Source organism: Myotis lucifugus, unplaced genomic scaffold, assembly GCF_000147115.1.
Source record: "Myotis lucifugus unplaced genomic scaffold, Myoluc2.0 scaffold_14, whole genome shotgun sequence".
Lineage (NCBI taxonomy): Eukaryota > Metazoa > Chordata > Mammalia > Chiroptera > Vespertilionidae > Myotis > Myotis lucifugus.
This window is the reverse complement of record NW_005871062.1, coordinates 14,513,327-14,525,430: the sequence shown is the minus strand read 5'-3', so window position 1 is coordinate 14,525,430 and position 12,104 is coordinate 14,513,327. Positions and strand designations below refer to the sequence as shown.

The window sequence follows — 12,104 nt, the reverse complement described above, 5'->3', positions numbered from 1 at the left end:
ATAAGAATCATTCCAAATCTAAACTATTTTTTTCTATTGGATTAAGAAACTATTTTTAACACCTTGGTATTTTTTATAAAGTTTTCTTTAAGAAGTATGATTTGTATGGTTGACTTAGATTTGTTATAGCCCAGTTTTGTTTATTATTCTCTAAAAAATAATTGATATGGATAATGTTTGCTGCCTTTGCTCCAAGTTGCTAAATATAATGTTTATTAAAAATATTTGAGTCCTTGTCAACTCTTACTGTATGTGTTCATCAAAAACTTTTTAAACCCAGAGAAACTTCTTTATTCTATTGTGATCTTCCAAATCTATCAAGTTTTCTATTTATAAGAAACATGTTTATACTGTATATTTAATAGAATATTATCTTCTTTCTATAATTTTTTAAGGCTTTGCTATCGGCATGCCAGTGTGTGAATTTGACATGGTTAAAGATCCAGAAGTACAGGACTTCCGAAGAAATATTCTGAATGTTTGTAAAGAAGCTGTGGATCTTAGGGATCTTAATTCACCTCACAGTAGAGCAATGTATGTTTATCCTCCAAATGTAGAATCTTCACCAGAATTGCCAAAACACATATATAATAAATTAGATAAAGGTAAGAAAATTTGCAGTCTACCATAATTGGTTACTATAGTGAGAACTTCTATCATGTCTCTATTTTAAAAGTATTTTTTATCTCAATTAGATGATAAGCTTCTTGAAGTCAGATACTGCTTATACTGACAAGATATAGTTGAGTGCCAAGTATACAACTTGTGTACAAATAAATACTTATTAATTGAATGAATTGTGTGCATATGGTGCTGAGCCCTTGGTGAATTGTTTATTCAGAATAAAACTAAAGAACTTTGAGTTTGACATTCCTTGCTGTAGATTTACAGCTGATTATCATTTCACATGTAAAAACAAGTATAAATAGACACACATTTTATGAAATTTTAGGAAAACTACATCGTCTTGATATATATCATATATTCAAAAAAAATTCTTAATCTTAATGTTAGATATACTAAATCTGATCATAATGAGATTGACTTTTGACATTTTAATATATTGGTTTCTAGATTTAAATAAACAAGAAAAAATATAAACTATATATTTTTTTGAAATGAAAATATATCAGATAAATATCTGTATTTTTCAAGATAACAAAGTGAAGTTTGTTTGTTTGTTTTTGTTTTTAATCCTCACCTGTGAAACAAGCTTATTGATTTTGGAGAGGGGAGGGGAGTTGGGGGGGGAACATCTGACAGCTGCCTCCGGTACACGCCCTGACCTGGGATGGAACCTGCAATTTCGGTATGTGCCCTGACCGGGAATTGAAACCCAACCTTTTGGTGCATGGGACAGCGTTCCAACCAACTGAGTCACACTGGCCAGGCCAAAGTGAAGTTTTTAATTTGAAGTTATAGAATAGGTTAACTCACACACACAAATAAATATAAAGTTCTGTTAGTAAATAAGTTAATCTTATTACCATTCTACCCATATTATTCAAAGTAGTTTAATGAAATATAACATAACATTTTGTTTATTTGAAATTCTTTTCTACTCTAGCATACTTTTTAAAATGGTACAAACACTCTTTTATTTTTACCCAATCTTTATGAAAAATTTCCAACATATAAGATAGTTGGAAAAATTGTACTGTGAATACCCAGCCCATTCTGACAGTTTTTTTAAAAATATTACAGAAAAGTTTATTTGTGTTTCAATAAAAAGACTATTGTTTTAGAACAGGCAGCTAACAGCAACTGTGCAGTTAATGGTTCTTCGTGGATAAATTTTAAAAGAAGCTACTGCCTGTCCTGAAATTCCTTTTCCTTTTTATAAAAAAAGAACTATTAAAAATGATTGACAAATTTTGAGTTAAAAAACTGTTAAAACATTCTCTATATTTAATTTCAACTTTATAATAGATTACAGGAAGATGCTCATGAAACAAATACATTTGTTTCAGTACATGTCTTTAAATGATAGACTTATAAGTATGTAAACAGCTATATAATAAAAAGTTCCCAAACGCTGCCTGTAAGAAATCAGGCAAATTTTACCATAAGCAAAAAACGATCCCAAGCCTTCCAGAGTTTTCACAGCTGCACCAGCACGGCAGTAAACTACCAAACCAAACACACAAACACAAATGAACAACTTTGAATGTTCGCTGCACCATAGACAAAAAAAAGAAAAAGAAAGAAAGGAAAAGTATATGGAATCATACAGTCAATATAATTTAAGGGGAAATACGTCATAATAGGCTTTGTGGTGCTCAATATTGAAAAGCAGCCCTGCCATTGGCTTGGTTCTGCGGACGCCCCAGACTTTCACAAATGGGAACTCGGCCTGGAGCCTCACACGCCGCCATGGGGTGGCGCCATTCACAACGCGCTGCAAATAAGTGGCCTTCGGGGTGGCCTCGACAGGAGGACGGCATTTTCGTTGATGTAGATGGAGCACAACTTCTTCAGCAAACTCAGCAAGAATTGTTAAGGGCAAAAAGGAACTCTGAATTTTAAAAAAATAGAAAAATGAAAACACAAAATCCTACCAAGTAAAAGCCCTGTGCCAGCGACTAGAATCCACACACCGCAGCCCGTCTAAGACCCTGCAGAAAACAGCCCTCGCTTGCTTATCAGAGGTGCACGTCAAATGCAATAGCTTACCAATACCTTCTTGGGAGGAAGCCAAAAAGAAACAGGAAAGCCCACATTAAGAAAAGTTTCTCTTTCCTAAACATGTTTTCCTGAAGCTGAACTTGAGGGGAGCGGGGCCTGTGAGCAAACACTTCAATCTTCCTCGTCGTTTTCGTACTCCTCGTCCTCGTCGTCATCCTCCCCGACGTAGGACACGGGAGTCTCCACCCTGGACCCCATGCACTGAGACCCACTGGAGCTCGTGGCCAGCATCCCATCCGCACCGTTGGTCAAGTCCCTGGCAGAAAGCCTTGTGCCGTTGGAGGTCGAAACCGCTGACGTGAGGAATACGCTGCCGAGTGATCCCTGAGCCATTTCTGTCACATAGGGTTCCAGTGCTTTCGGCACCAAGCTTCTTGCCATTTTCAGGTCTTCAGCAGAGCAGCTTCCGGACTCCAGTCCATAGGCCATCCCCATGCGCTTCAGCACTTCTATGTCGTCATGGATTTCAAACGTGTTGTCAGAATTGAATTGATACTCGAATTTGTCATTAGAAATGCTGCAGTCGATGACGGTCTTCTTGCTGGTGTTCACAATGATGAAAGGCAGGTGGATGACAGAGTTGGGCGGAGGTGGCCGGTTGGCCTGCTGCTCTGCCTGGCGGTTTCTCTGCACCAGATTCTTGAAGGCAATTTGCTGTAGAATAAGTTCTTGAAGTTGAGACTGTTTGTTTTATTCTTTCAAGTCGTCTTTGTCTCTCTACCTCTAAATTCTGACATTCCTGAGCTGAGTTGGTGGGCAGACCAATCCATTTGATTTCCTTCTTCTCCTTGGAGATGATGTTCATGGCCATCAGCACATTTAAGGCATCATAGACTCGCCGTCTTATGTTCTTCTGATCATAAGCGGATTCGTTTGGTAAGATGTGGTTATCGGCGGCACTGAACTCTGCGACCAGCTGGTCGGCCACCTCATTATAGGACGTGGTTCCCTTCCTCTGCACCTTCTCACAGACCTTCATGGAGAAGTGCCTCAGGCCCTTACCGTTCTTCTCGCCCTTCCTGTTGCGTTTCCACTTGCTGTGTAATGTTGACATTGGATGACTGTCCGAACGTTTTTGGCAAGAGCTGCTTCCCAAGCGTGTTTATTGTGGAGGGGTGAACAGCTACTAAGGGCACAACACCTTTTCCAGGACTAAGGTTCTGGTCTATGAAGACCTTTAGTTCCCCGTTGGCTTCAATTAGACCGGCATCTTTTGCCATGTTATCAGATCCGTGAAATCAATGCTATAAATGTTCACCCTCCAGAGAAGAAAAATGATTTTTCTGGCTGACGGTCGGCGCGCGGACACGCGGGGTCAGACACGAGGGTGCGGAAACGGACACGCGGGCGCGGACACGCGGACACGGACACGCGGGCGGTCCCGGCGCGCACTCCGGCCCGGGGTCCTGCCCTGCAAGGCGCCGGGCGCGGGACTCACCCTGCCGAGCGGGCGTCGGGCGGCCTCTGATAGTTTTAATCTTTCTAGTTTATCATTTTTTTTAATCCCCTGGCTTAATTGATCTTAAAAGAAAACAAATTAAGAAAATGCATCTTATTTTCCCTCCTCCCCCATCTTTTCTCTTATTCCGATTTATCATCTTTAAGTCTCCATGATTCTTTCCCATAGTTACCAAAAACTCTTCCACTTCTGAACCTTTTGTATACCATCATGAGTCACTCTTCACAGAGCTTGTATCCATGAAGTATGCCATGCAGTTTAAAATGGAATTATATTGGTCTCAGGTACTTGTGACCCACCAGTCAGTTTTGCATGCTTGCCATAAAACATGAGATTTGGACATAGCCTGGCAGCTCTATTAGATCTGAAGATTTACCTGCATTTAATTAGTTAGATTATAAGTCATTAATGATTATGGTTAAAAGAATGGTAGTGCATGCTTTTTGAAATTTGTCTCTTGAAAAATGAAGTATATATGGTGATTACATCTAATAATGTCTTCCTCTTATAGGGCAAATAATAGTGGTGATTTGGGTAATAGTTTCTCCAAATAATGACAAGCAGAAGTATACTCTGAAAATCAACCATGATTATGTGCCAGAACAAGTAATTGCTGAAGCAATCAGGAAAAAAACTCGAAGTATGTTGCTATCATCTGAACAACTAAAACTTTGTGTTCTAGAGTATCAGGGCAAATATATTTTAAAAGTGTGTGGATGTGATGAATACTTCCTAGAAAAATATCCTCTGAGTCAATATAAGGTGAGTAACAAGTTTCAAAAATATTAATTTTAAATTTAAAAAGTAATCACATTGGGGACTATTGTCTGCATTTTTAGAACATACATTTTGAGAAATTAATATTATTAAGTAATATTCACAAGTTTATTTTTATGCAATAATTATTTAATTAGATTGATGATGAATTTAATTTGAAAAAACATGCTATTTCTTTATATTTTATGTAATAATATTTGGGGATCTGACTATATATGTGGGTAAGCTGATTAATGGTTTTGCAATTGTAACAATAGTTATATCATTATTCAGATACAAACATTTGATTTGGTGACTGTTAAATGTGCTATAAGGTAAGTACAATGTTTCAGGTATTCTGCATACAAAAAAATGCGTCATATGCTTTTCTAGACAGCTCCAGTTCTATAGTGGAAATACTTTTATTAGCCAATAAGAATTTTAAATACCACGAAACTTGCACAGAAGGCTTTTCATGTGCCTTTTTTAAAAATACATATTTTATTGATTTTTTACAGAGAGGGATAGAGAGTTAGAAACATCAATGAGAGAGAAACATCGATCAGCTGCCTCCTGCACACCCCCTACTGGGGATGTGCCTTCAACCAAGGTACATGCCCTTGACCGGAATCGAACCTGGGACCCTTGAGTCCGCAGGCCAACGCTCTATCCACTGAGCCAAACCGGTTAGGGCTGCCTTTTTTTTTTTTTTAAGGGGTTTATTGTATTCATTTGAATATGCAAGAAAGCAATTACATAAATGTCCCCTTGTCAAAAAAAGACAATCATAAAAACATTTTCAGTTATACTAACCCCAAAATATGGCGTATTTTATCTCCTTCCAAGCAATGGCACTAGCAGTAATTAAACATTTCAAAAAAATCTATGACTTACTGTTAAGATATACTATTAATATTACCGTACTCTCTATTCTGTTCATTTAATAAATACATATAAGAAGCAACTATACTTGTACCAAGTGTATGCTAAGTACTGATTTACAATACCAAGCAAGACATGGTTCTGGCCTTCAGGTTGCTTACAGTCTAGTGGATTTATGGGTATGAAAATAGGCTATTGTAATATGTACATAGTAGCACTTTTTTTTTTTTTTTAGCAAATTGGAAGTATCATGTCTTTTTTTAAAATATATTTTTTATTGATTTCAAAGAGGAAGGGAGAGAGAGATAGAAACATCAATGATGAGAGAGAATCACTGATTGGCTGCCTCCTGCACGCCCCCTACTGGGGATCGAGTCCGCAACCCAGGCATGTGCCCTTGACTGGAATCGAACCTAGGACCCTTTGGTCCGCAGGCTGACGCTGTATCCACTGAGCCAAACCAGCTAGGGCAGTAGCATTTCTATTTGAAATTTCTATCCTAACTACCACTTCATAGATCAAACAATGTATTTTAATATATTTTTAAATACATCCTATATTTTTATCAGTCTCCTCTTATTTTTGTTTTGTTTTACTTTTAGGCAAAACAAATGTTTCTCAGGAAATATTGCAACAAAAGAGCAAGGGGGCAATAACCCTTGGATTGGGCATCAATATGACAATATATAGAATGATAGAAATTTACTAAACGATGTTGCTTTTCCTTTAACAAGTGCAGTGTTTTCATAATGAGTATCCTCTGATTCTTGTTTGTAATTTTTTTTTCTTACAGTTAAGGGTAGAACTAAAGTGTCAAAAACTGACCTCTTTTTTTTCTTTTATACAGTTTATATTCCAATAGGTGCTTGGTTGATCTTGTGCTATAACCTAACTCCCAGATATGTATTTTAAATGTTAAGTGTAGCAACTGCTAAGAAATGTGGTCTATAATGTTTGATTTCATTATCACCTTTGCAGATTAGTATGTAAATTCTCTCATAATACTCTTACATGGTGCTTTTAAAATGAAAAACCTTTTTTAAAAATGGCTTCTCCCCATCTCCCTTAATCTTTTACAGTATATAAGAAGCTGTATAATGCTTGGGAGGATGCCCAATTTGATGCTGATGGCTAAGGAAAGCCTTTACTCGCAGCTGCCAATGGACTGTTTTACAATGCCATCTTATTCCAGACGCATCTCCACAGCTACACCATATATGAATGGAGAAACCTCTACAAAATCCCTTTGGGGTATAAATAGTGCACTCAGAATAAAAATTCTTTGTGCAACCTATGTAAATGTAAATATTCGAGACATTGACAAGGTAAAGTCGTGTTGTTGCTTATTATTTTATATAAATTACTAGAGACCCAGTGCACGAAATTTGCACATGGTGTGTGTGTGTGTGTGTGTGTGTGTGTGTGTGTGTGTCCCTCAGCTAGCCTTCACCCTCTCCAATCTGGGACATCCCTCTCACAATCCGGGACTGCTGGCTCCCAACTGATTGTCTGCCTGCCTGCCTGCCTGATTGCCCCTAACCGCTTCTGTCTGCCAGCCTGATCACCCCCTAACCATTCCCCTGCCAGCCTGATCAACACCTAACTGCTCCCCTGCAGGCCCGATTGCCCCTAACTGCCCTCCTCTGCCGGCCTGGTTGCCCCTAACTGCCCTCCCCTGCAGGCCTGGTCCCTCCCAACTGCCCTCCCCTGCAGGCCTTGTCCCTCCCAACTGCTCTCCCCTGCTTCCCTGATAGCCCCAACTGCCCTCTCCTATAGGCCTGGTTCCCCCCAACTGCCCTCCCCTGCCAGCCTGATCGCCCCCAACTGCCTTGCCTTGCAGGCCTGGTCCCTCCCAACTGCCCTCCCCTGCTGGCCATCTTGTGGTAGCCATCTTTGACCACATGGGGGTGGCCATCTTGTGTATTGGAGTGATGGACAATTTGCATTTTACCTCTTTATTATATAGGACTTTATATAAACTTTTTTATTGAACTAATGATCTATTGAGCTGCAATATGTTTTCAGGTGGCTAGCAAACCACCCATCTACCTCTGCTATTACACAGCTTATGGTCCTTTGTCATTCTAATATCCCTAATTCTAATATCCTAATGGTTCTAATGTTCACAATTCTAAGCTCTTAAAACCAAAAGTTTTACAGAATATATTTGGCATCAAAACCTGGTCCAACTTGAAGCAAGGTTTTTTTTGTATCTTTATTTATCCCACTACTATAAATATTCATGTGTTTTGTTGCAGAAATATTAATATATTTATGGGTGTTCTAACTTCAAATAGTATTGAATAATGTTTAGTATATGTACCAATTTATCTTTCTAAAATATGAAGAACTCTGAATTCCATACCTGTCCTAAAGGTGGGCCTATATTGATTTTTATTAGTCTGATGTTCCCCTGAAACAGCAACAAATTTTAGTGAAGAGCCTGCATTAATATTAATTTCTTATATATGTGAGAAAAGGAGAACTGAAAAGCTACATCTGAACAGAAACTTCTAAAGGAACCCATAACCTTGGCATATCGGGGCAACACTCTGCTAACTGAGCTACCTGGCCAGGGGGAAACAGTTATTCTTGTGTTATTATTTACTAATTATTGTAGTATTTTCCATAAAAACAAATGTAAACCTACTTTTGTCCCCTTATGTGTACATGTGTGTTTGTATTATATATGTATGTTTGTATATATTTGTATACACATACATTTTTATTTTTATTTTAGATCTATGTTCGAACAGGTATCTACCATGGAGGAGAACCCTTATGTGATAATGTGAACACTCAAAGAGTACCTTGTTCCAATCCTAGGTAAGGAAGTATATGGATTTCTATCTTCATAAGTCATATTAGTGTTTAGCAATGTAATAAATAAAAGTAATACAATTTCCATCATTGGCTTTATACAAGTCAAGGAAATTGCCACACATTTACATATAGAACATAAGGACTTTCAAATCACAGGATCACTTTATTGATTTTCTGTAAAATTTTATCTGTAGGGTTTTTCTGATTCTCTCTTTGCATTGTATCAAGGAGAGAACAAAATATGGTTACAGTTTGGTACTGATGATTCATAAACCTAGCATTTTATTCTTTTCTTATCTCCATTATCATTTACACTTGATTCTAGGAGAATCAAGAAAAAATTTTGATCTTGTAATTAAGTTGCTAGAGGTGACCACCATTCTAGAGTTTGGATCAAGTTCAAAGAGATGGTAATTTTTTCTGCCTGGAGAAAGGGAAATAGTTCCTCACCCTACCGGAACCATTAGGTCAGAAAGTACGTCATTCACGTTAGAACTTATGCTGTGACAACAAACAACCCCAAGATCTTTTACAATTTTTATTAGAACAACAAAATTTATTTCCCAGTCATACTGCATAACTGTCAGAGGTTGAGTGATTTGGTTGTGAAAGGAACAGCAAAACAATATTTGAGTAAAGAATGGCCAAGAATTTTCCAAATTTGATAAAAACTGTAAAACCAACAATCTGAGGAGTTCCACAAGCCACAAGCAAAAACCCCAAAATAATATTGGGTACATTTATTCTAGTTGTTTCAAAACCAAAAAATAAACTAGCTTTATAAAAGTAAAAGGTAAATGTATTTAACAATCTAAGATTATAATGTCAAAATTTTAGTGAACTAAAGAAGTTATTTGGAAAATACTTATATTTGGTTATCTTTTCTTTAAGAATTCTCTAGTCTAAAAGATAAAATCCCTATGGTAGTAGTATGAATATTTTAGTAAATTTGTAAACTTTTTTGTATTTACAAAAAAAATTAGAGATAAAAAAAATGAAGTTACTAGAATGAAAAGTAGATATTAAAAATTTCTTCTGAGATTGATTGTTCCAAATACTGTACTTCCCATATACTAGATAAATTACCATATGATTTCTTCATAAATGTTACGTTCTCTCCCAAAATCAGAATCAATTTGGACTATATATATATAAAACTATTGCCTAATAATAAAGAACTTAATTGTTCTCTGTGTGTGGACTTGAGAAGAAACATGCTTTATTTGCATAGTATTATAAACAACAACATTCATAGGATATAGCTTTCTTAGAAAGTATATAGACTATTTCCCATTAAATCTGAGCAAGTCTAGAGATTGAGAAGTAATAAATAAAAAACCCCGGGTACATTTACTGTGAACTTATCAAATTCCACAATATTTCTTCTCTCCATAAACATTGTTTCTTTGTCCTTTAGAATTCCTTCTTGTTAAGTTTCCCCATTTTAAACATACCTACTCTATATAAGTGGATCATATTTTTTTAATCTTCATCCATAGTCAAGCAAAGAATACACAGAACTTATTTCACTAATAAAGTTTTATATCTTAGTTTGGCTAATTAAAAATTTTATACCATTTTGTTGTTAATTAAGTCTTGTTTTATTTGTGACCAAAAACAGAATAGAATTTTGAAGAAGCCATTTAAAAAGTTTTCAAAATCATTATCTAGCACTTGAGCTTTTACCTTGGACCAATTACTCTTCTAATTTATTTACTTTTGTTATCTCATTTAATCTTCACAACAACTTTATGAGAGTAGACACTATTATTAGTCACATTTCCATGACAAGAAAACAGACAAAGTGAGGGTTGCACATGTAATAAAATAGTAAAAACAAGATTCTACTCTAGGTAGTGTGACTTCTGAGTTCATACTCTTAACCATTACTATAATCTTTTTTAAAGAAATAACAACTATGTATTTTGCTTGGCTCTTTACAGATATGTCTACCAAATAAAATATAGACATTATTTCACATGTAACATCCAATAAATTGAAGGGAATTTATTATTAAAATTTGAGAAAAAATTATCACTTTTTATAGTAACTTTTTATTCTTATTATGAATGTCAAGTTTTATTTGCGAAATAGTTCTAAAATTCAAATACTTTCTGTTAACATATCCTTCATTTTATTAATACTGACTTATTTAAATGAATAAAACTGCATCATCTATAAAAGTAATTAAATATCATTGTAATCATAATAGGAAATTTCATTTTACTTAGTTTCCCTTTTCTATTTGCCTCTTTATAAGCTAATTTGGGGGTGTGTGTGAAAGTATATTGCATAAATGGACAAAAGTATACATTGCAGAGTTTAGTGAGTTATCACAAAATGAATGTTTATATAAGCACTACACTGGTCAAGAAATAAAACATTTAACAGTATTCTAAAAGTCCCTCCCTCCTCATCTCCTCTCCCAGACCATTAGTCTTCTCTCCTCTCTAAAGGTAGCTACTATCCTTCTAAAATTTTTGTTTAGTTTGGGCTTTTTGAATTTTATGTAAATGGACTCAAGGAGTAGATATTCTTTTGTGTCTTTTTTCACTTAATATTATGTTTTTAAGATTTCATCCATGATGTAAATAGCTGGTGTTCATTTCCATTACTGTGTACTCCATTATATGAATATACTGCAGTTTATCTAGTCTATTAGACATTAAGATTGTTTGCAGTTTGGGAATATTGTAAATAATTCTGTTAACATTCTAGGCACAAATGCACGCATTTCTTTGATTTTATACCTTGAGGTGGAGATGTCACAGGTCAGTTTTAGTACATTATGCTTTCCAAATTGGTTGTATAAATTACACCTCCACTAGCAGAATATGAGATTTCCTGAAACTACACATTTTGTAACCACTCCTTGGTATCATTAATCCTTATAGTTTTAGCTAATCTCTTGTATAGTGATAGTTCCATGACATTTTATTTTGCATTTTTTGGATGACAAATGATATGGACTACTTTTTCATGTTTATTGGCCATTTGGATAAATGTCTGTTCCATTTGATCTCTGGCCTGTTTTCCACTTTATTTTTTTCTTTATGATTTGTAGGAGTCATTCATATGCTCTGGATAAACGCTTTTTGGGGGGAATAAATTGTGTGTTTTTTTTTAATTTTACATAGGTGGAATGAATGGCTGAATTATGACATATACATTCCTGATCTTCCTCGTGCTGCTCGGCTTTGCCTTTCCATTTGTTCTGTTAAAGGTCGAAAAGGTGCTAAAGAGGTAAATTATATTCACCTTTAGAAACTCCAAATTATACTGCATATTGAATTTTTATCAAGAAATGGATATTATTTTTCTTTATCTAAAATAAATAATTTAAAAATTTTAAATTAATAAATGTATCATAGAAAAATATCTTGTGAAAGTTTTTAGAATTTATTTATAAATAGTGAGTTTGTCCTGGTCATACCGATACAATTTTCGAATATGCCAAGTGACTACACACAAATATCTGTTAAGTGACTACATGCAAATA

General features: G+C 35.6%; 1 protein-coding gene and 1 pseudogene across 4 annotated transcripts in view; one reads left to right on the top strand and one right to left on the bottom strand.

Moving 5' to 3' along the window:
* The window catches only part of PIK3CA (phosphatidylinositol-4,5-bisphosphate 3-kinase catalytic subunit alpha), a 77,872-nt gene that overhangs the window by 41,004 nt on the left and 24,764 nt on the right, over positions 1–12,104 (top strand). For 3 of the 4 annotated variants that reach the window (XM_023750659.1, XM_014452340.2, XM_023750658.1), the window contains 5 exons: positions 396–605; positions 4,656–4,906; positions 6,862–7,107; positions 8,523–8,608; positions 11,743–11,848. In XM_023750659.1, coding sequence (XP_023606427.1) covers positions 396–605; positions 4,656–4,906; positions 6,862–7,107; positions 8,523–8,608; positions 11,743–11,848 — 899 coding nt within the window. The remainder of the gene's footprint in view (positions 1–395; positions 606–4,655; positions 4,907–6,861; positions 7,108–8,522; positions 8,609–11,742; positions 11,849–12,104) is intronic. The other variant, XM_023750660.1, reaches the window with a different exon arrangement.
* On the bottom strand, positions 1,694–4,161 carry LOC102433223 (annotated as a pseudogene).